The 24,780-nt window shown below is 40.0% G+C and overlaps 1 protein-coding gene across 8 annotated transcripts in view; it reads left to right on the top strand.

The window, feature by feature from the left end:
- The window catches only part of Macrod2 (mono-ADP ribosylhydrolase 2), a 1,889,233-nt gene that overhangs the window by 1,850,812 nt on the left and 13,641 nt on the right, over nt 1–24,780 (top strand). For all 8 annotated transcript variants that reach the window (XM_085696807.2, XM_085696806.2, XM_085696803.2 and 5 more), the window contains one exon: nt 21,469–21,546. In XM_085696807.2, the coding sequence (XP_085552933.2) occupies nt 21,469–21,546 (78 nt within the window). The remainder of the gene's footprint in view (nt 1–21,468; nt 21,547–24,780) is intronic.

The raw sequence follows: 24,780 nt of genomic DNA, 5'->3' as shown, positions 1-24,780 counted from the left end.
AGCCATGGACTCGGACCTGAAAAATCTGCAACATACACATCTCAAGGCAACTAGGTCAGGCCAACTCCATGGTTCCTATACCACTGCTCACTCGAGTCTGCCTGGTCATAGTCCTCCAAGTGGCAATTAATAGTTCTCTAAGAGTTGGTCCTGTGCCCTCCTGGCTTTGAGATTTTATATCACTTACTTCACATGCTGAGCTCCCAAGTGCTGCCATCTTGAATTCTGCAACAAAGCTGGGCAAGTGTGGCCTCTCTCTGGGCCTCTGCACCTGCTGTTTCCCCTGTGATCTAGACATGATCTTTCAGGGCTCAGAATGGTCATTAACTTTATCTAGAAATAGGCTCCAGGAATTGTCTGGGTAATATTTCAGCTATAATGTGTTACTAAGTCTAACAGATTCATGCATTTTGAACCGAAGTCTGCACCTTTCTGCACCTTAACTGTAGACAACACTGCCGCTCCCAGGAGCAGATGGTACTTGAGGAAAGAGACCCACCCTATCACCAGGAAATCAACTCAAGATTCTGCACTAGTCACAGCATGTCCATCTCTTTTACAGACAAAAGTCTGCATATCTTTAGCCTGAATTAATTTGCATATGCAATTTACATAATAAATGGGAAAATAAGGAAGCACAGTACTTGAAATGTAATCAAATTACATTGTTTAGAAAACAAAAAAACTGAAGCTTGCTGGTGTCAGTGGGTTAACACAGATCTCTCAATAGCTTAATCATCTACTGGATGATTCAGCCCAGTATTACCATCACTGCTTCTTCCATGACTCATTCTGGTGGACCAACTTTTAATCAAAACTGAGGAGCTCAGAGGATGCTCATATAAATATTAGGATAACATCTTTCATGGGGATAAAAATAAGCAGTATCAACCTCAACGAGTTTGCACAGTCTGTAAGCTCAGAATGTGAGCAGCAATTTCTGCCTACCCCGTACTAAGTTCTTGATGATCTCATCTTCCCCTACATTCTGGATTATTGCTCCCTCTCCCTCCCTGCTGATTCTTCCTCTGGCTGTCAACAGACCTCAGCTCCCATCCTAACCACACAGCTACCCATCAGCTCTGTAAGTTAAATCCTCCCGCAACAAGGCAAGTCACCTGTAGAAAAGTTAAGGGTTACTGAGAAACCAAACCTATAAAAAACAAAGGGAGGCAGGTGTTATTCCTGGCTGAGCATTTCCTTAGCTTGCCAGAACTGAAATCAGGGAAATCTGGCTCTGGCCTTAGGGTACATCAGCGCTGCTTTCTGTTGCCTATCTATTTTCTAGTCAGATATATGGACAAGTAGGTAGAAAGGTAGAAGGATAACGTACATGGGATTAATACTGGTAGACTACTTCTGGGATCATCACTTAGTACCTTGTTCTAAACATTATCTCTCAATGAATTAGATTTTATTTTGTTTGCTTTCCACATGAACACCCTGAGTCTCTGTGCTATTGAATAACATATGACCAAAACCAATCCACCAAAAAGTAGTAGACTCAACACACACATCTTAAACTTCTGCTTTGCCTTCTGACTATGGAGTCCCTTATGGAGTCCCTTAGACTTAGGGTAGTTTAGTTCATCTTTTTCTTTAAACTTCTTTAATCTTTAACTAAATGTTTGGGGGTTTCACATTTGGTTCATCTTTGTAATCTCACAATCTTTGAAAAATTTAAACACAATTATTTATAGACAGATTTTATTGAATGAAATGGATAAAGTAGTGATTTTTTTTTTTTAGAATTTCTGTCTGAAATTGTAGGTGTTGTGTCATTTAGAATTCTGAAAGCCATGCCAACGGATCAGTCCTCTTTCCAATGTGGTGCTTTTCTAACTTCAAAGCTGTTACACAACATGCAAAATTGAAGTAACTGATCCATTAACTATGTGAACGGGCAGTCCAGAGTGGATCTGTCGTGGTTTGAAAGAAAATGGCTCCCAAAGGGGGTGGCATTTAAAGAGGTGTGACCTTGTTAGAGGAAATATGTCACTCTGGGGGCGGGCTTTGAGGTCTCTTTTGCTCAAGCTTCCCTCAGTGTGACAGTCAGTTGACCCCCTCTTGTCTGCAAGATGTAAGACTCTCAGCTCTTTCTCCAGTACCATGTCTGCCTGCATGCCATGCTCCCATCATGATGATAATGGACTGAACCTCTGAAACTGTAAATGAGCCACCCCAATTGAATCTTTTCTTTATAAAGAGTTGCCGTGGTCACAGCGTCTCTTCACAGCAATAAAAATCCAAACTAAGACAGGGTCCAATGCAGATGGCCCAAAGACTACAGTGTAAGGGATCAGATGGGCATGCAGGGCTATCTGGGGATAGTGGCCCTGAGAAATCTTGAGAAGTTATATAGATTTTTCAAAAAGGACATTCACTTCTGGAGTAAAACTATTTTTCTATTTTCTGAAATGATTTTAAAAACTATATATAATACCAGAGACACAATGTATAATTGTGCCAACTTAACCTTAATTGGACATGAATACAAACTTTACAGTTATTTCAAACTTACTATTAATTTTTAGGGAGAAGGTTTATATTTAGATTTTATATTTATTACTTTTGTGCCATTCCAGAAGACTTTTATTTTTGTACTAACGTTTCCAAACTTAAGATGTATAGGAATGAGTTTGCACTATCAATGAGAATGAAGACAGTTTCTGAATGAAGTGTTCAATAGAAGGGTCACTCCAGCAGCAGGGTTGGTTTCTTATTCTAAATGACCACAGTGCCTATAATTCTAGACATAAATCCTAGAAAGTTATTTATTGATTCTTTATTTTCATGTAAGCAATTAAATGTCAACTATCCATCAAATTTTAATATCACAAAAAAATGAAGAAAACCATGTTCACTCAGAAGACAGTATGAAGGACTTTCCAGTCAGGTTGACACTCATAAGTTTGAGCTATATTTTTAATTCAGAGAGAGAGAGAGAGAAAGAGCGAGAGAGAAGGGGGGAACAGACAGAGGAGACAGAGAGAGAGAGGAAACAGAGACAGACAGAGAGAGAGGAGACAGACAGAGAGAGAGAGAGAGAGAGAGAGAGAGAGAGAGAGAGAGAGGAGAGCTCTTTGTGCACATACTCTAAAACTGAGTTGTATCCAGCTCCTTTGAATTTTTGAGATTGGATTTCACAAAGTGGTCCAAGTTGTCCTGCAACTCACTAGGCAGCCCGATTGGCCTCAAGCTTGTAATTCTTCTACTTCCGCATCCCTAAAACACTGGAATTAGATATGGTTTCCCCCAAACTCACCCTCAAAGCTGATTTTGAATGTAAATAGTTCATGGAGGTGTAGTCCCAGGTACTAGGTGGGAAGACAATCTCTGAGGGATGGCAAGACTGTTGTTCGCTTCTCTGAAGCTATAATAAAATCCTCTGACCAAAAGTAACTTTGGAAGGAAAGGAATTTTTTTTTCACTTATACTTGCAGAGTTAACCAGTGACTTTTTCCCTCATTGGTGAAAGTTACAGACTTAGGGAGAGGCTTTGAGCTTTAGCACTTGGAATGAAGAGCAGTCAATAAACAGATGGTTCTCAGACTTCCATCCCCTCAGGAAGATCTGACTATCTCTTGCACTGATAGGTCAATGATGAAACTCTGGTACCCTGGGCAAGCAGAGAAATACTGGTCACCAAGAGTCAGAAACTGTCCTCAGCAGCTGGAGATCACTTGGTGAACCCAGAGAGGATGGCTCAGGAATCCACAATAGTATCTCCAAAATTCTAGGAGATTTGGGTGTCTTAACTTTGGCATTGATTTAAAAAAAAAAATCCTGTCTCCCTTAAGTAGCTGAATGACAAACCATACCAGTCACAGACTTTTGTACCCTGAATTCATTCGATCAACGTAGTCTATAGAAACCTCAATCAGGGGATGTAATTTAAGCGATCTGGAAGTCCAAAACCTGTCTAGTATCTCAGACACAAACACAAACCTCTACCTGAACTTAGTTTCAATCGAGGTTACCAGCAATTATAGAGACATTGATTGTCCAATTCATCCCACTCCCTAATGTTAAAAGGCAGGTAGATATCTTCAAATCGATGAATTGCAGCCATCACAAGTTAGTCATTTTTCCTACATTAAGAACATTCTAGAATACTATTTTCCTTGCTTACAAAGCTTATACAATGTACATGCACATATCTAAGTCTCCTTATAATGGAGCCTTCATCATGGTTTATAAAAATCTATCTTCTTCTCCAAGGTTTACAACTATACAAATAGCCAATGTCCAGTTGAAATCAGTTAACTAGAAAGTTGATTATGTACAGCAGTCACAAACAGCTAAAGATGAAGGTTGACTTTTCGTCCATTATTGGTATTTGTATCTGCCCAAGAGTAGAATATGTCCTGTCTCTTGTGCACTTATAATTCATAAACTGGGTTGCTGGGACTTTTTTCCCCCAACAACAATAAAAAAACTTGTCTAATTCTATAAAAAGAAGGAAATTAAATTCTGTTGGTTTTTCTCCCCTTTTAGTAAGCCTGCTCTTTAAACTTTTATTTGACAATCACATATGGATTGGTCTCCAAGTTTGTATTTATTTCTTTTTAGAAGAGCATTGTGCCCTGCGATCAATAAATCAAAATTGGATTGCCTCATCCCCAAAGGTGAATTGTTATCTTACTGAAGAGGTTATGTGACGGGATCTCTAGTTTGGTAAAATACATGAACAAAAAAAGGATTAAGGTTTCTTGGGCTGAAAGGAAAATTCTAGATGGCTATTTTTTTCTGTTATGGGGAGAGTTTCCTGAATTGTCTCCTAGAACAAGAGATTAAATGTCAAGAGATAAAGCAGGCACAGGCCCCATTATTTCCACCTGCCAGAGCCCATTCTCTCACCAAAGGGGCTGTTTTCACACAGCGAATAAAGTCAGCTTGACGGCTGCATGAGTGTCCATGACAGTCTGAGAGAGGACACGGGGGCAAAGCCAAACAGAGGGCGAAGGATCCCTAACTTGTCAGGACAGTGGAACAAGCACAGGATCCAACCCTGCAGGAGAAACCAGAGCACCTAAAGATGTCCACATTCAAGAAAGAAGTACGAGCCACTTAGGAGAACTGAGTCGGGTGTGAAAGGGTCAGTATAGATGCTCAGCTCTGGGGTTTCAGGAGTTCTGAACGGCCCAAAGAGGTCAGGTCTATCAAGGGTTTGTGCCACAGCATTAATACAGGAAGACATCGGGGCCTTGGAAGATTGGCAGGTTAGGGAAATGGACGACCACCTGTATTATTATCGCCTTTTGCCCTTGGGGACCAAGAAAGCCCTGAAGCCTTTAACTAATTCATCTCTAGAACATGCTATCTGGTCTTCCAAACCAAACCATGATGCATTACTGACCCCAGTCACTAGAATTCCAAAGTGCTATGAACCCCGCTTTCTGGGAGACTGACAAATGAGCCTGTCTTAGAAAGAAGAACCAAACAATTGAGATTTGCTCCTGAATTACCTAATGTGGGTCCGTAAGCTATGTCAGAGGTTCCTGCGCATCCAATAGCAGAGGAAGACCGCCACATGCTCCCTTTATGCTCTGACAATGCCACCATGGTACAGTGACAGCGACATCACTGACACAGATGCGGGGCTTTTCTTTGTGAATCTGTGTACTTGGCTGTGACTGACTCCCTCAGCCTGTCCCTGGGATATGGAAAGCGTGCCAGTCCATTGCTTGGAAGTGAAGGGGACTGACAAGGCCAGTCTGTAAACCCCAGATTTTAGCTCCACCACGTAACCTCTGTGGGTTACTGTCACTACTTGCTGGTGTGGATTATGGAGTGGAACTGGGAGAACTTAGTACTGGCGACATCAGTGAGCATGTGGGGGCAGTCACATCACTTCACTGGGGTCAGTGTTCACACACGGGAAAGGTCTGGGGTGAACTAGAGGGTGGCTAAGAAACTCTTTGATTCAAAAGGCAGGAAGGACATTGGTAGATACACTATCATTGAAGAGGGGATAAAGCACCCATGGGTAAATGGCATCAGTTTCTTCTCGTAACTGAAATATCTTTAGTAAAAGGCAGAAAGCTAGGATCAGTAGCAGTTTTAGCTGTGTGCTTCCTAATACAGCTGAGCTGGCCTTTCATGTGCTTACTTTGGTCTCAGTTAAACTCATGAGGATGTAAACATGGTTAAAACTAGAGAGGCCCAAAGATTAAGATTCCAGTGTCCAGGGTGTGGCTTTATGGAGACCAGCTGAGAGGAAATTTTAGTTTAATACCAGGTATGTATGAAAAATTCCTCCTAGCTGCAAAGAAACGATCCTCTTTCTTTGAAGCAGACAGAATTGGTGCTGGGCTCAAACCAGAAATAGGATTAGCTTAGCAGAAGGAAGCCTTCCTCCTTCCAGGCCACAGTCCCCAGCATTTGCCTCCAATGCTCCTGTGGGCTAGCGTGGTATTTCTCAGACGTAAGGTGCTTTTGTTTTCTTGTTTTTGTTTTAATAGATTTTTAGTATTTTGGTCCCGGGCAAAGGTGATTGTGCTAACGTTTCATTAAGTGTTCAGAATAAACTGTGCTGTTTAGGAAGACGCAGAAAGAGGTCAAATGCAGTAGAAATAAGAGCATCCACAATTTACTAAGCCCGGCCTGGAACTCCACTTTGAATAGCTGTGTGTGTACGCAATCATGGAGGATTTCAATTTGAGGTGCAAAAGTGCTTGTTTTTGGAAGCCTTGAGGATATTGGAAGGTTCTGAAAATTCAGCCTTAGTCATTCCCAGCCCTAAGTTCCTTCCTTATGAACGATTTCACATAAAGCACTATTGGGGGGAAAAAAATCAAAGCTGCCCCTGCTGTGGCTCCTTACTTGGATAAAGTCCTATTAGAGCAAAAGAATAAAGGGACTCTATTGGCAAAAAAAAAAGAAGAAAAGAAAAGAAAGAAAGCACAGAATCCCACCAATCTCTGTGTTCCTCAGTACCCTGCAGTGTACAGATTTAGCTGGTAGCGGCAGAGAAACAAAAGTCACAAAGGGTGTGCGATGTCGCGTGGAGTTTTACAGATACCCAATTTGTATTGTTCCTGCTGGAGAGACCCAGAGGTAGCCAAGCTCTGGAAGCCCCTGGCTGAGAGGGGCCCCCCTTAAAGTGCTCCTCCCTGCCAAGCCTCAGTAGGGGTGGGCGCGGGGTTGCATAATGAGGATGAATAAGAACTGGAAACTTAATTAGGGTCTGATAAAGGGAAAGAAAAGGGCAGCCATGTGTAGAATATGATCAGAATTCAGCTCTGTGGAGCTAAATGTGACACCTGAGAAGGCTGGGGTGGTGTGACCACTGTTGGGGTGCTGAAACTATCTCTGAAATTTTAGGGGAAGGCACACAACCTAGAATGGGGATGAGGGGCCCAAAGTACCAGGCTTGAAGTAGTTTGTTAAAGATATTAAAACCAACTCCTCCAGGGATTTTTACATATAGGAAATGTGTAAAATGGCTCTATGTATCTAAATGTTTGACACTGACACAGGACAGCTTAAAAAACCATAGCCATGTAGCTATGACTTTGAGGCTAGCTGCCTATGCTCTGAAATATTTCCTTATTTTAACTCAGGTATGATAACGAACTCTCTCTTTTTGCCTCTGAGTTTTCTATTATGCCCTTTGCCTCTGGCCATGAGGATGGTTAACACAGCTCTTGCCTTGTTTACCTGTAAATTCCATGAGGACAGCAGTGGTTTTGCTTATTTTGGATCCCAGCAAGTGAGAGACACCACAGTATTTCATGACCCCATTTGGAGCTCATGAGTAAGCCCATTTGGGATTCAAGGAGATTTAGGAAGCTACTGAAGAGTTTGGAGAGATGGCTCCTCGATTAAGAATATTTGCTATTCTTCCAAAGGACAAAAGTTTAGTTCCCAGCACCTACAACCAACCATCTGTAACTCCAGTTGGAGGGGATGCAATGCCCTCTTCTGGCCTTTGTGGCCACCAGGCTCGCATGGGACACAGATACATTCATACCAAGTAAAACAAACAAAAATAAATCTCTTAATCTGTCATATAATACATAAAGTTCTACATAGTGTTACAAATAACAGATAGAGCACACACACACACACACACACACACACACACACACACACAAACCCATTAACAATAACAAAAAATGTCCCATGAAACTGTAACATAGAAATAAGGCAAAAGGTCCATGTTACACTACTGATCCTAAAAGCCCATTCTATGTGACACAGAAGCCCAGAGCCTTTATACAGTGTATCAGGGCCATTTGAGCAGCTAAACAATTTCTTGGCTCCAACCCATTAACCCCATTCGAATCATATCACCTTCTGCCTCTTCTCTTGCTATAACTGAGGATCCATCAGCTCCATGTCCTCAGTGGAGTCACAAGAACCTGAAACTCACAGAGGCTGCCCGCAGAGCCCTGAGAGCCACCAGGTTTTGAGTCTGGATGAGAGAAAATATTTCCTGCAAATGACTCCTGGAGGACCACTGGCCACAGATATAGAGGGATCATAGATGCTTCTGAGCACAAGCCTTGCTCATTACCCTGTAGATACTCTGAGATGTCAATACAACAGGAGAGAGAGAGAGAGAGAGAGAGAGAGAGAGAGAGAGAGAGAGAGAGAGAGAGAGAGAGGGGCAAGCATGCATATGAGAACAGATGCTAAAATTAAGGGGAAACTAAATTGATCCATTGGGCAAGTTATGTCCCCAAACATCTCTACCACAATCTCACCCCAAGTTACCACTGTGATTAGCTAATGAATTGTGCACTTAGGCAGGCACACAGTGTGTCACTTAAAACAATAAACTTTTAGCAAAAGAGCAGTTGAATTTATTATATCAAAATAAAAAGATGAGAATATTTGCAACATATTGCACGGAGGGTTTTCTTAATTCATGAAGAATGCATAAAAGCTGATAAAGAAAAGGAAGGGAAAGCTGGTAAAAAAAAAAAAAAACAGTGGAAAGGACAGAAGGGCAACATCAGTCATAACACAAATCAGACCAATGCATGGCGGAGGTGTTCAACATGGAAAGTGTAAGGATAGTCAGTGCTGGGAACAAGTGTAGAAGTCATTTTCATAATTGCTAATTAGGGTACAGATTGGCTTGCCTCTTATACCCATGAACACCAAATGCACACATCTTCTTGATCCGTGAATCCACTAAGGGCTTACCATAGGGAAACATCCAAAGTTTTGTATCCACATTCAGGCAGCAGGACATTAAAGCATAGTATGAGAGAATACTAGATTGTTTTAAAGGGGCATTAAGATGAGTGTGCCTGTTAAGATATTAATACATATGTATTTAATTTCCAATATTGAACAGTGGAATATTGATATATTTTAAATACATGTACAATATGGAAATATTGTACTGTGGAAAAGACACAGCATCATCTGTGTTTTATGTAAGAGTCTAATGCTGAGGGGACACGGATGAGGAAGAGCTAAAGGAGAGAAGGTTATGCATTTTATATCTTCTGGGATCATTATGGGAAAACTATCATGGAGAGAGGGTCATTTTCATTAGCATTTTGAGTAGCCGGAAAGTTAAGTGTGACTGTTCTTTTCATACATTTTTAGTCATCACTAGGTATATTTAAAGTAGGCGCCATGAACCTTTTCTATTTCTGCTTAGAAATACGTGTTTCTAAAACAACACTACCTATCTCATTAAATTGGAATCCATTTCAGATAACTAAATCTTCATAAAACATGAAGATCTCCATAATAATAAACCTTCAATTCTGGAGAGGAATGGGAGCTGCAGAAGGAAAGGGAAGGGGAGGGGAGGGAAGAGGCAGAAAAGGCATGATGAGAAGCAACGAACTGGAACTACCTTTGAAATGTAGGGCAGTTAAAAGCCCCTGATCTATATTGAGTGAGACCGAAGTGTTCAAACATGAGCTTTTGACAAGAAAACTAATACACTCTAGGCACTTACAGCTTGTTTCCAAACAAAACCTTAAAAGACTAAAAGAAAAATAGATACATGTTAGGAAAATTTATATCTCAAATTTGATGTTTTAGTGACAGACCAATTTACCTTCAGCAAACTGAAGATCTTTTTTTTCTAAGAGAAAAGAGTTGTGTGACATTCTATTCTCAATACGTGAGTGTTATTCAGCTAGAATTTAAGGAAGCTAATTACAGATAAGTAGCAATAAAAGAAGACTGCCATACTGAAAGATAGCAGTGATTTTTTTTCTGATATTAAATATAGTGTATGGATGGCTTGTAAGACAATTTCCAGTAGTATTGGTGACCTGAGTTTAAGGCTGAGTTTATATCAGTAAAACTGTGTTAGCAGAGCTTGGAGAGTCACGCTCTTTCCTGTCCCTGTGTTTATGTGAACACTCTGTCCTTTCTCATTATATGGATTTTTGATCTCCTCTCATTTAGTTAGACTGGGAGTCTAGACCCAGATAGTGAACTTGGCAGTCTAGGGCAAAGCAAGGTCTAATTGAGCTCATCATCCCTAGCAAGGAATAGCCGAAAAAGAAATAAAAGCTCTTAAGTTCTTACTTAGTGTCTATGCACATGGAATAATAGCCTTCTTCCATTTGAGCTTGGGAGTTAAGTATATGTGATGGATGCTCTAAACTCTAATGTTGACAGAGGCTACTCATTTGTTTTCCAGCTGCCCAGACCCGAAATAATCACACAGAAACTATATTAATTGCAACACTGCTTGGCCAATGACTCTAGTGTATTTCTAGCTAGCTCTTACAACTTAAATTAATCCATTCCTATTATTTTATATATCGCCATAAAGTTGTGACTTACCAGGTCCTGGCATCTGTCTCCTTCAGCAACTACATGACATCTCTCTGACTCTGCCCTCTTCTCACCTCTATCTCTGCTTGGAATTCCTGCCCCTGCTCCCTTCTACCCTGTCACAGGCCTAAGCAGACTCTCCATTCATTAACCAATAAAAGCAACACATATACAGAAGGGCCTCCCACACCACCCCAAGACCAGTTTTCTCCCATCTCAGCAGCATTCTAAAGTAAACAAAACTCAGATTAGGAGATTTTTCTGGATATTTTAATTTAATATTTTCTGCATGTATCTTTTTTATTTAAGAATTAAAGAAATAAACTATTTATTTTATGTTAAGCTGCTGAATACAAATCAAATTTGTGCTCTCACAGCTATAATTTCTATGAGATAGAACAAAAAAACAATGTTAAGATTGGGTTCATTTTTATATATTAAGTGTGTATGTGCATATGTCATAGCCATAATAATGCTACAGGTTAAATTATTTTATTAACCACAACTATTAAAAGTCATTTATAAAGTTTATGACATAAAGCTGATTTTCTTTTTTTAAGATTTATTTATTCTATATATGAGTGCTCTATCTCAATATATGCCTTTATGCCAGTAGAGGGCATCAGACTCCACTGTAGATGGTTGTGAGCCAGCATGTGGGTGCTGGAAATTGAACTCAGGACCTCTTGAAGAGCAGCCAATGCTCTTACATGCTGAACCATCTCTCCAGCCCCAATCAAATATTTTGATCATGAATATCAGGACCAACTACAGCTTCTCTGGTCAAGAAAGCCTCTCAGGCTCTGAGTTGAGCCCTGTACTCATCCTCATTTGGACCAGCTGATCTGCAAAGCATTTTCTCAAAGGTAAAATATGAGTAAATAGGCAAAGACTCAACTGTACAAATGGTCAGTCCCTATGTGACTTGATTCAGCAGATGCCATATGGCCCAAAGACTTTTTAAGACCAAAGTTAGCATCAGTAGACAGTGAAATAGTGTACTAAGAGGGAATCATGTAGGAAATGAACATTTTCAATAGTCAATAGTGAAACTGGTACCTGGATGTTGGTATAGTGGTTCAAGAATATTTCATTTGCATTAACACCACTTTAATTCAATAAAGTGGGATTCTAACAGGCCCTGATCTCTGTAGCTCATATGCAACTGTATATTCTGAGAAATTATTGTCATTCTTTGTTGGATGAGTTAATTATTAATAAACATCTCAAAATATTATTTTGGAGCATCCTTCAATATCCCTTCGAATTTATGTATTTAAGAAACTAGTTACCTGGCACTCAGTATGCATCATGGCACCTTTTCTTCTGTGATGAGGCCAGCTCCATTTATCACTTTTTATGGAATGTCACTGACCTGCAAAGGTTGCTATAATCAGAGCTTTGAGGAGAACAGTGGCATTTGGTAATTGAAAATGAAAATGGCACTGAATGTCCCAGATTCTGTTTCAGCATCTTTTATCTCCTGCTAGGAGCCCTGAAATATACCTCTTGTTTATGGTCCAAGCAGTACCAATCAAAATGGGCAATGGTCAGACAAACTGGAATAAATAGGGAATCGAGGTATTTTGTTGTTATCAGATTCTATTGTCTGTGCGGAATGAACTCATTTCTCTGGGACACTCAGTTGCATTGCTCAGCAGGATAGAAGCCATCCAGATAACACCAATGTCACACTCATATGTCAGAGTAACAAATGTCTGTTCCTCCCCTACCCCCAGCCTGAAGACACATCCATACTCACATGCTTGAGCAGATAACACACATGCACAGGCAAGGTCATCAAAGCATGCCAGTGCACATTGGCAGACAGATGCAAGTCACATACAGTACATGCAGGCACAGACTGTGCATAGTAACATTAATAAATGAATACACCCATCAAACGCACTGTTCAAACTCTGAGAACAAACCAAATGGACAATGTCTCTCTGTGTTCCAGAAGTGTAGCTGCATAGAGGACTCAAATGTTGATGGCTGCTGTGTTTTCTTGCCTGCTGTGGATCTCAAACCACCAATTGCCAGCCATGCTAATCTGTGCTAACATAGTGTCACAGCCTAAGGTATCTTACAAGCTACATGGTAAAATGAGGTTAAAAGCACAGGCATAGGGCAAGCACTTAACTGTTTTCTGATTGGCTTTCTGAACTTTGCTTTGCTCAGTTTGGCCTTCCCTGGCCTAGCTAGCTGGTATCAGCATTGTGTATCTTACTTCATTTTTGCTGAGCATTGCTTAATAGACTGGTATTCAACCTGTTCAGTAAAAGTTCTCTAGGGTTATTGCCATTGGTCGTATCGGGAATTCTCTTTCTCAATCCTTCCCCTCTGCCCCTAGATGTAGCTCCCCTCAAAAATGAGATCCCCAAGAAGAATGCCAAGGAAGTCATGTGTCAGTAGAATTAGGTCAGCTAATTTCCCTTCCATGGTAATAACTTCTTATCAAATATAACATTTATGCTATCCTTTGCTCAATTCTGATTACATTCCAGAGAATGAGATAGGGATCAGAACATTTTACAGTGGTTTTACTAGCAAAACCAAAAACAAACAAACTGGAAAAAAGAAAAAAAAATCCATGGTTTTTACCAAACTATGACATGTGGTAAGGAGCTATTTAAAATGTTTGGTGGCTATCCAGCATGCCACCCTTTGTCACAGCTATCCCTTTGTCACAGGACCGTGTCCTGTTCATCTCTGTTGGCTTTCCTGTCCTCCTAATGATGGTTTGTGTATTGCTTTGGGTATTGAGTACAGGAATCCTGGGCACTCTCTTAGTGACAGGCTTTGATAAATCTGTGTTGCTAATTTAGCCTTTTTTCAGATTGCCAGTTCCTTCCTTGTTAATATAATGTTTGCTTTAGCTAAGATATTTATTTACCTCACAGTCAGGGGCTCTTTTCCCATGTTACCTTTTCTGACTGGCTCTGTAACCTACCTGGAATTTATTTTCAGAACATTGAAGACAATCCCTCCAGTAGATACTATTAACTAATTCTGTTTTGTTTTTATGAAAAGACTTCTGATTTCAAACGCCAATTGGAAAGATTTTGTTGGGTGTGGAAATTTAGGCTGAAGATATTTTTCCTTTATTGCCAAAAACACACCGCATTGTCTCTCCACTTCACTGTTTGCTACGAGCTCATGCGCAGATCTCAACCCTTGCCCTTTGCGGTCCAATGCTCCTCTTCCTAACTAGGTGATCTTTATATTTTTTTCCTTAACCTTGATTTTCAGCACTTTCACAATGACTGATCTGAGTTTTGTTTTTGCACTAGCTTTGCCTATTGCTACCACACCCTTGATAGAATATCAGAACATTGCATCACTCATTAATTCCATCAAACTAGCATTTATTATTTGTTAAAATATTGGTTTGGCCATTATAAGGAGGATTCCAAAACCTCCAAGTTCTCTCTCGACTATTGCGCTAGACTTACTCTTCTGTCTCAGTTCTCAGTGTGGACCACACTGACAGGACTAACTGCTCTTCAGCTGAGTGGACCTGCCATCAAATTCACCTATTGAATCCATATCCTTTTTTTTTTTTAACAGTGTCCCACTCTCTGAGAAACTTTTCGTTATGCAAATTACCCAGTTCAGCACCCAAGTTCTTAATAGTCATTGGTCATTCAATATTTTGTCTAGAACACCTTGTTTTCACTTTCTCGACCTTCAGCGTCTGTTGGAGCAGTTTCGGGCTGCCGCGTAACTTTTCATTGCATGGTGGACACTGCGCTTAAAAACTTCCTGAGGACAGTTTGAGATTCTGAATGGTTTATCCTCCTCCAGGGATTTATTTTCACTTCCAACAGGCAGGAGAACACACTAAAGCAGTTGAGACCCCTTCGGGGTTGCATATCAGATATTTACTTAGCAATTTATAACCATAGCAAAACTAGTTAGGAAGTAGCAATGAAATAATTTTGCAGTTGGGGGTCACTGCAACATGAACTGTATTAAAATACATGAGCTGTATTCTAACGCATTAGCAAGGTTGAGGACCGCGGTAATAAAGAAATGTAACCCCAAATTCAAGACGGGGGCGGTTTTTTTTTGTTGTTGTTGTTGGTCTGTTTTAATTGATTGAAAGTGCTTTTATGCGTGTGTTTGTGGTGCTGAGAATGAAACTTGCCCCTCACACATTCTACGCAAGTGTTCTACTGCTTAGCTGTCTCCTGAACTCCAAACTTCATTTTTACTTCAAAACTGATCTGTCTTAGCCCTGCAGTAAACCTGAGGTACTTAGCAGGGTATTTCTTCCTTGGTGGGCCCTCACCACTTACTCTTGCCTTCCATCAACCCTTGAAGACACATTGAGTGCCTCTTCTGTCACTGCTACTGGGACACCAGCTTATGGCTTTGTTCCTCATGGGCTCTGTGCTGCATCATTAGCTCACTGGTTCCTTAAAATAACTCTTGTCAGCAGTCTGCCCACTACTTCTAGAGATCTCGGCTAGTCCACATCAGCAGAGCCAAGCTCAGGCTGAAACGCTGTCTCATTATCACCTTCATTTACATTTCTTTTGTAATTATAAAGCTGAATCATCTTTCACTTGAATGTAAGACATTATTTCTTACTTTGTGAACTCTCAAATCTCGTGCAAGTTTTCTATTGAAATATTGACCTACATTTTTATTTTTAGAAGTTCTTTATACCTTTTAATATTATTAACTGCCTATGATAAAAATGCAAGTCTCTCTCTCTTTCGAAATACTTGTAGCTGCACTCCAAAGCTTCTTGTGTTTATGAAGTCAAACCTTTTTCCTTATTTCTGCTATGCCTTTAATCTCAAATGACAAACTGCTCGTGCCCCCATCCTATAGGGACACAACACTGATTTCTTCTGCACACAAGTGTTAGTTGTGTGTGAATGAACACTTGCAAAGTGCTAAACTTTCTGGGAAATTTAGAGTTAAAGTGTGAGATTGCAGTGACAGGTCAAGCTGCTAGCTCAAGGTCTACTTTCTGTGTCCCGATCCCATCCTCAGACATTAGTAGAAGAACTCAAACAGTGCTATGGGATGATGATGTCTGAAGAGTTTTCTGCTTATGTTAGCCTTCCCCGGTGCCAGCTCATCTAATCTTGGATGATCAGTTTTACTGAAGAATGGCATCTCCCTGATTCCTCCTGTGTATTTCACACTTCTCTTCTGACATCCAATACAACAGCTTCTTCAGCGTTTTCAACTAAATGAGCCTTAACTCATACCTCAAATCTTAAAATAGTTTTCTTCCTCCTCCCTGCTCTGCTTGTATTTGCACGTTCAAGTTCTGACTTCCCTACCAAGCTACAAGCTCAACCATGTCAAAGTCATATTTCTTTTTTAAAATTAGTATTAATATTTTCAGCTCAATCAGATTTCTGTCCCTCCCTTCTCTCCTCCCAGTCTATCCCCCCATCCACTCCTTCTCCTTTTTCTTCAGAAAGGGGCAGGCCTCCCATGTATATCAGCCAGCCATGGCATATCAAGTATCTCCTCTTATTAAGACTGGAAGAGGCAACCCAGTAGGAGGGAAGGGACCCCAAAACAGGTAACAGAGTCAGAAACAGCTTCTATGTCCACTGTCTGGAGTCTCACAAGAAGACCAAGCTACTTAAGTGTAACATGTGCTGAGGGCCTAAGTCAGTCACATGCAAGCTTTCTGGTTGGCGTTTCAGTCTCTGTGAGTCCCTATGAGCATATGAGCCCAAGGTAGTTGATTGCGTTGGTTTTCTTGGTCCATTGCCCCCTCTGGCTACCATACTCCTTTTACCTCTCTTCAGTAGGGTTCCCTGAGGTCTGCTTAATCTTTGGCTGTGGGTCTCTGCATCTGTTCCTGTTAGTTGCTGGGTGAGGACTCTCTGATGACAACTGGACTATGCAACCATCTATGAGTACAGCAAATTTCACTAGGAGTCATTTCATTGACATTGATTGATCTATTTATTGCCGTTCATGTGTGGTTCTATCCTAGGTCTCTGGGTTGTCCGGCCTCTGGGCCCTAGCCCTACAGGCAATGTCAAAAGTGGGCTCCCTCTCATAGTGTGGGTCTCAAACTGGACTAGTCATTTGTTGGCAACTCCCATAATTTCTGTCCCACCTTTACCCCAGCATATCTTGTAGAGAGGGCAAATTGTAGGTCAAGCATTTGGTCAAAGGTTATGTGGTCCAATGCTCCATTGCACTAGGTTCAAGTTCATTCCAGAGATGCCCTTGATTCTAGTTGTCTTTCCCAGTACTCTCTCCCTCCTTGCTCCACCAGCCTGATACTTCCTGTTCCCATGCCCACCCCACCCACATTCACCCACTCACCTGTGATATCTGTTCTATTTCCCCTTCACAGTGAGGTTCCTCTATCTCCCCTGCCCTTTCACCCTCCTTGTTACCTCGCCTCCCTAGGTCTGTGGACTGTAGCTTGATTATTATTTACTTCACAGCTGATATCCACATATAAGTGAGTACATTCTGTGTTTGTCTTTCTGGGTCTGGGTTACTTCACTCAGCATGATCTTTTCTAGTTCCATCCACATGCATGCAAATTTCATGATGTCATTGTTTGTAACAGCAGAGTAATATACCATTGTGTAAATGTACTACATTTTCTTTATTCTTAGGTTGAGGGACATCTAAGTTGCTTCCAGTTTCTGGATATTACAAATAAAGCTGCCCTGAACATAGTTGAGCAAGTGTCCTTGTGGTATGATAGAGCATCCTTTGGGAATATGTCCAGGAATGGTATAGCGGGGTCTTAAGGTAGATAGATTCCCAGTTTTCTGAAAAACTGACACATTGATTTCCAAAGTGGTTGTGCAAGTTTGCGCTCCCACTAGTAATAGAGGAGTGTTCCTCTTGCTCCACAACCTCTCCAGCATGAGCTGATACTGTGTTTTTGATCTTAGCCATTCTGACAGTTATAATATGGAATCTTAGAGTCATTTTGGTTTGCATTTACCTGACGGCTAAGGATGTTGAACATTTCTTTAAGTGCTGCTTGGCCATTTGAGAGTCCTCTGTTAACAACTCTGTTTAGATCTGTATCCCATTTTTTAATTGTGTCATTTGATTTGTTGATGTCTAGTTTCTTGAGTTCTTAAATATTCTGGAAATCAGCCCTCTGTCGGATGTGAAAGGTTGGTGAAGACCTTTTCCTATCCTATAGGCTGCTATTTTATTTATTTGATGGTATCCTTTTCATTACAGAGGATTTTCAGTTTCGTGAGGTTCCATTTATTAGTTGTTAATCTTAGTGCCTGTGCGATTGGTGTTCTGTTCAGCAAGTTGTCTCCTGTGCCAATATGTTGAAGACTATTCCCCACTTTGTCTTCTATCAAGTCCAGAAAGACAAATACTTATTAGGTCATACTTCCAAAACCTCCACAAAATTGGAAAATCTAAAAGAAATAGACAACTTCTTTGATAGAGACCACTTACCAAAGTTAAATCAAGATCAGAAAAACAATTTAAATAGACCTATAATCCCTAAAGAAATAGAAGCAGACACACACACACACAAAAGCCCAGGGCCAATTTTTTTAGAACAGGATTCTATCAGACTTTCAAAGAGGAGCTAATAACAATACTCAAATTATTCCATAAAATAGAAACAGAAGAACATTCATTCTATAAAGCTACAGTTACGCTGATATACAAACCACACAAAGACTCAATAAAGAAAGAGAATTACAGATCAATATTTCTTATGAACATTGATACAAAATAAATACTTAATAAAATACTTGAAAACTGAATCCAAAAATACATCAGAAAGATCATCCACTGTGATCAAGTGGGCTTCATCCCAGAGACGCAGGAATGAAAAACAAAAGTTATTAATGTAATCCACCATATAAACAAATAAAAGAGAAAAAAATGATATAATCATCTCATTAGATACTGAAAAAGCCTTTGACAAAAATTCAACACCCCTTCATAAAAAAAGTCTTAGAGAGATCAGGGATGCAACAAACAAACATAAACATAATAAAGGTAATATACAGCAAGCCAATAGCCAAAATCAAATTGAATGGAGAGAAACTTTAAACAAGTCTACTAAAATCAGGAACAAGAAAAGGTTGTCCACTCTATCCAATATAGTACTTGAGGTTCTCGCTAGAGCAATAATACAACTAAAGGAGATCAAGCAGATACAAAGTGGAATGGAAGAAGTCAAAGTACCTTTCTTTACAGATAATATGATAGTATACATAGGTGACCCAGAATATTCTACCAGGAAGATTCTATAGCTGATAAATAACTTCAGTGAAGTGGCTAGACATAAAATAAACTAGAAACAAAAAACAAAAAAAAAATCTATCAGTATCCCTCCCATATACAGAAGAAATTAGGGAAAGAACACCTGTCACAATAGCCACAAATAATATAAAATATATTGATGTAACTCTAATGAAGCAAGTGAAAGACCTGTATAGCAAGAACTTCATATCTTTGAAGAAAGACATGGGAGAAGATATCAGAAGATGGAAAGATCTCCCAAGCTCATGGATCGGTAGAATTAACATAGAATAAAATGACAATCTTACCAAAAACAATCTACACATTCAACACAATCCCTACCAAAATTCAGACACAATTCTTTACAGAACTTGAAAGAACAATCCTTAACTTTACATGTTAAAAAAAAAAAAAACCTAAGAAAAAATAGGACAGCTAAAGCAATCCTGTACAATAAACAAACTTCTGGAGTGAAGTGTGATCCTAATTATTCTTAATCTATAAAAATCTGAAGTCAGATATTAGGATTAAAGCGGAAAGATCAGAGAAGCAGATCAGCCAGCCACCAGAGACTCTCAGTCCTTAGACTGATTGGAGGGCAATTCCGTCTCTATATGTGGATCCTGTCTCTACCCACCTTATTTTCCTGTCTTCACCTCCCTAGTGCTGGGATTAAAGGCATGTGTCTCCCACGTGCTGGCATCAAAAGTATGAGTCACCACCAACTGGCTCTGTTTCTCTTTTAGACTGGTTCAACCTCCTGTAGCCCAGGGTGACCTTGAACTCCTGATCTTTCTGCTTCCTCCTCCTAAATGCTAGGATTAAAGGTGTGTGCCACCACTGCCTGACCACTATGGTCAACTAGTGGCTAGCTCTGCTCTCTGATCTCCAGGCAAGCTTTATTCATCTGAACACACACAAAATATACAATACACGAGTTATCATCATCCCTGATCTCAAGCTGTACTATAGAGAGGAACAATAAAAACCACAGGGCATCAGCATAAAAACAGACAGGATGATCAATGGAACCGAATCGAAGATCCAAATGAAAATTCATTTATCTATGGATACCTGATTTTTGATAAATCAGCAAGAAATAAACAATGAAAAAAGAATCTTCAGATGTCAGCGCATAGAGATATGCCACTAGATCCATATCTGTCACCCTGCATAAACCAAGTCCAAGTGGATCAAAGACCTCAACATGAAACCAGATACACTAAGCCATATTTCTTGACTTTCGGTACCAGTAAATGGTTCAAGAGTAAAGATTACCAGCAAACGCCTTTCCCTCTGCAAGATTACAAACTGAACTGCCCCCCTTGCTTTATCCCCTCTTGGCACGCTGAATCTAACCTATTCTCCTCTCAGGCCGTCCTCCGGTCAAACGATTTCACCTTCTCTTCAAAAAGTACAGAAAGAAAACCTTCAGGTGCCTGTATTTGTAAATTCCCAACATTCTTGGTAGGAAAGCATATTAGGTGTTTAAGGTTTGAGAGGTTGTTACCCTTCTGAATATCTGTAAAGGTGAGCAATCCGCTCCTAACAGCAGCTAATGTATCAGCTGGCTGTGATGGGCCACAGCCTTAATGCAAGCACTAGGGAGGCAGAGGCAAGAGAACCTCTGCATTGGAGGCCAGCCTGGTCTACAGAATGTGTTCCAGGACAGCCAGGGGTGCACAGAGAAACCTTGGGTTTCTATCTATCTATCTATCTATCTATCTATCTATCTATCTATCTATCTATCTATCTATCATCTATCCATCCATCTATTTATTTATTGGTGTGTGTGGTGTGTTTTATAACTTCAACCACAGTGAATGGATGGCCTTCTTTCTAAAGGTCATATAGAAAATGGGACACAACACAAGCCAGCAACAGGCTAGACACTCAGCACTCGGTATCTTAGAAGGTCCCCTGGGGAGGCAGCTGTGTTTCTCTTCTGTAGTTTAACAAGAAATCCCTTCTGGTGAAGAGAAGGGACCTTGCAGCTTTCGGGCATGCCTTAGGCAAGATCAGACTTTTTTCATTATGGTTGTTTTAAAGACTTGTCTCTCTCTCTCTTCCTTTCTATCTATCTATCATCTATCTATCTATCTATCTATCTATCTATCTATCTATCTATCTATCTATCTATCTATCTATCTATCTCCCCCCACACCTCCTCCTTCCCTAAATTTAAACTACACACTGTGTTGATTAAAACATATCTTTCTTTTCATTCTACTAGATTTCTAGTTTGAGAAACTATTTATGTATGTGATTATCTCAGAAATTAAAGAGAACTTAGGAGACAACAATGAAGTATTCAATCATCTCGACCACAACTGCCTCCTCTACCCCACCCTGAAGAAGAACTTAAATTCCCAGTGTATTTTTCACTTTAAGAGGACAGTGGATGGCCAGAGCAGATTGGCAGCAGGACTGTGCTGATTCTCTAGTAACCAGGGCTCTCTGTTTTCCTTCCTTCAGCTCAAGGCAAGGATGCATCTTCTGTGTTTGCAAAAAGCCAAGGTTCCAGTGACACAGAACCCACTACAGGTCCTGACGGTGAGTGAATCAGAGCTACCGGTGCTCAGCTACGAATCTGTGGTATTCTGTGCACATGTAAATCTAGGATTATGGGGACTATCAGATCTAGGAATCAACGTATTTGGTTAGAACAAAAGTAAATTTCAAAAGCCAAAAGTGTGCTTGTGTGTGTGCATATAAACAAATTCTGTTTTAAGATAACACACGTGGTTTATGGCTTAAACATTCCTCATTATATTGAGGACACAGTGAGTCATTCAAGGTCAAGCTGAAATCTGCCTGGCCTGCTGTTATCCCTGCTACCCCAGCATTCTGGAACCCTCCAGTGAGCTTGGGCTAAGATTCTTCTCATGCTTTCAACTGCTTCACCTCTGATGCTTTGACTAAATACACAATGACTCTTTCAGAGCACCTTAAACATAACCCACTTAACTTTAGATGGCTTTTAATCAGATTCATATAAAGATTCCAGAATCATGAACTTATTAACATCCCCTCTCCTACACATCCATGCTGAGAACACTCTGAAATGCCATTATTTGCATTAGAAAAATACCTGTTTCTGCAGACATGATTCTGCTGGGTCACTGGGGTTTGTGTTTTAAATATTACAATAAAGAGTCTTTTTGAGTTTGATTAGAGAGGTGTGCTGAGTGGGATTTAGATGAATTATCCTTTAGTAATACCAAGTACTTGCTGCAGTAGAAGCCAGACTAGAAGAGCCAGCAGCCACCTATAGCACAAGAGACTTTCCTTACTTCTGTAGATTTCGGAAGGCTGGGTCAGTGATCTTGACAGCTTACTAGATAAAATAGAAACCAGTGAGTCTGGTTGCCTTGGGTCTGGGAAGGGAGAAAAGTCTCAGAGAAGATCCCTTAACCCCTCAGCAGCAGCTGATCTCAGAGCCAAGAAAACTAGAATCCACAGGATATCAACTATGCAAAGTGATACATATTTACTAATTTTTGGTGATACCTAAAATAATAAAGTTATGCTTGTTAAAGGTCTACGCTATGATCTATAGACAAATCATCTAATGTCTAAGTCAGGTTAAGAATATTTATCTCCAGTATTACTCAGTTCTTTGTGGTAAAACCTCACACTTGTTTTAGCTCTTTGCAAAGCAATTCTTCTGTTCTCATCTGCAGACACCGTCTTATAGAATCCTGGACCACAACTTCTCACTCTTACTTCACTGTAACTCAGCAACTATCACTGAGCCCCTCCCCGTGTGCCTGGTCTCTGGTCATCATCATCTTCTACTCAGTTTCTGATAGATGACTAATTACTTGTCTCTCTGTATCTGGCCTACTCCTTTTAATATAATCTCGAGTTCCACAGATGTCACAAATGGCAGGATTCATTCTTATAATGACAATGAGTATAACTAGTACTCCACCAGCTATGCCACACTTTCTTTATCCAATTAGAAATTCATAAACATTCATTTCTATTTTTTGGATGTTGTGTTGCTTCCTTGCAATGTACTGATTTTGTTTCCTTCAGATATATACTCAGTAGTTGGATTGCCAGATCATATGGTAGTTTTTTTTCTCTATCTGTCTTTATGGAACTTTCTTACTGTTTTCTATAATGACTATACTATTTTAAATTCACACTAACAGTCTGCAAGCCTTCCCCAAACTTTTGTCAATCTTTATTATTTTCATTGTTTTTGATAACCATAATTTCTACTGCAAGGAAGTGATGTATTTGTGCATTTTTTTAATCTTTACTTCAATATTCCTGTTGGCCATTTTTGAGAAATGTCTGCTTAGATTTGTTGCTTATGTACAAAGTAGGTCACATGCTCCCTTGCTAATACATTTATGTCATTCCTTCTCTCCTGGCTTTCAACCCTTTTTCAGTGGTGTAGCTTACTGGGATTCTCTTCCATTGAATATAATGAACTTCAGTCCAATAATTATTTCTTTTGCTGCACAAGAGCATTTTAATTTGATGAAATTCCATTTGTCTACTTTAGCTTTTGTTTCCTGTACTTTTTGAGGTCTGCGCCAAAGATTCTTGACCTTGCCAACGTCCTGTAATGTTTCCCTGTTTTCCTTCCACGGTTTCATGTCTTCTATGAGTCTTTAATCTACTTTTAGTTGATTTTTATAACCAATGAAAAAGAGGAGTCTAGTTTTACTCTTCTGCATGGGGATACCCAATACATGCACACCACTTAGTAAAAAGAGCTGTCCTTTGTTGCTCATAATACCAACTAGACTATCTAATAACTCACATGTCTGTTTAAGCCCAAACCTTGGTGGTTTGGTCATTCCAGTTTTGAAGTATATTTATCACCCCTTCCTTTCTTCTTCTTGATCAGGATAATTTTGGCTATAGGAGATTTGTATAGCAACACATTAAATTATTTCTCACTGTGTGAACAACATTGTTAGAATTTTTATATGGATTAAGTTGGGGTAGTACAAACATTTTCTACTTTTTTTGTGTTCCCTTTCGTTTCCTTCATCAATGTTTTATAGTTAAGTTTCCTCCTAGGTATGGGATTGATTTATTTATTTCTATTTAAAACAGGTCACTATGGGCATAAGCGGTGCTACATATATGTTATTGCAACTTTGCTAAATTTAATTAGCATTTCTACTAGAGAGGGGTTTTTGACATTTCCTACAAGTAAAATCAAATCATTGGTAAACATGGACAACTTTTCACTTTGGGGGCCCTTTAGTTTTACTTTTAGCCCAAGTTCTCTGGCTATAATTTACAGAACTCTGTCAAATAAAAGTGGAGAGAGTATGGGACTCTTATTTCACATCTTAAGAAGCTTGGCAGTTGGATTATTATGATCAATACTTATATGTTATATTATATTTACACAACTATATGCCAAACAAAATTGTACTGGAAAGAAACTGAAGCCTGGGTAAAGGAAGTGAGGTTACGGCAAGAAAGGACAGAGGGAAGGTGCTGGAGGGCAAGGGTCAGAGAATTATAGTCACTCAGACGTGTATAGCTCCCTCCCTGAGTAGGACTGAGTCCTTGAGCCCATGGCCTGTGGATATGACTTGCTCAGGCCAGTGAGGAAACAAAGGGACCATGTGTGGAGGTACCTTGAAGTCTCCCACACCCACCGCTGGGCAGCATCCCTTTGTCCCTCCTTCTCTACCACTCAGAGAGAGGCAGGAGGGTGGGGCCTACTGTTCAAGTCAGGTTACTTCCATAGTATGCCACATAAATTGAATCCCTTCAGGCCCAGCTCTGAGCTGAGAGCTCCCTTCTTCT

The sequence above is a fragment of the Myodes glareolus genome, chromosome 10, assembly GCF_982192425.1.
Source record: "Myodes glareolus chromosome 10, mMyoGla1.1, whole genome shotgun sequence".
Taxonomy (NCBI): Eukaryota; Metazoa; Chordata; class Mammalia; order Rodentia; family Cricetidae; genus Myodes; species Myodes glareolus.
This window is presented reverse-complemented; position numbering and strand designations above follow the sequence as displayed.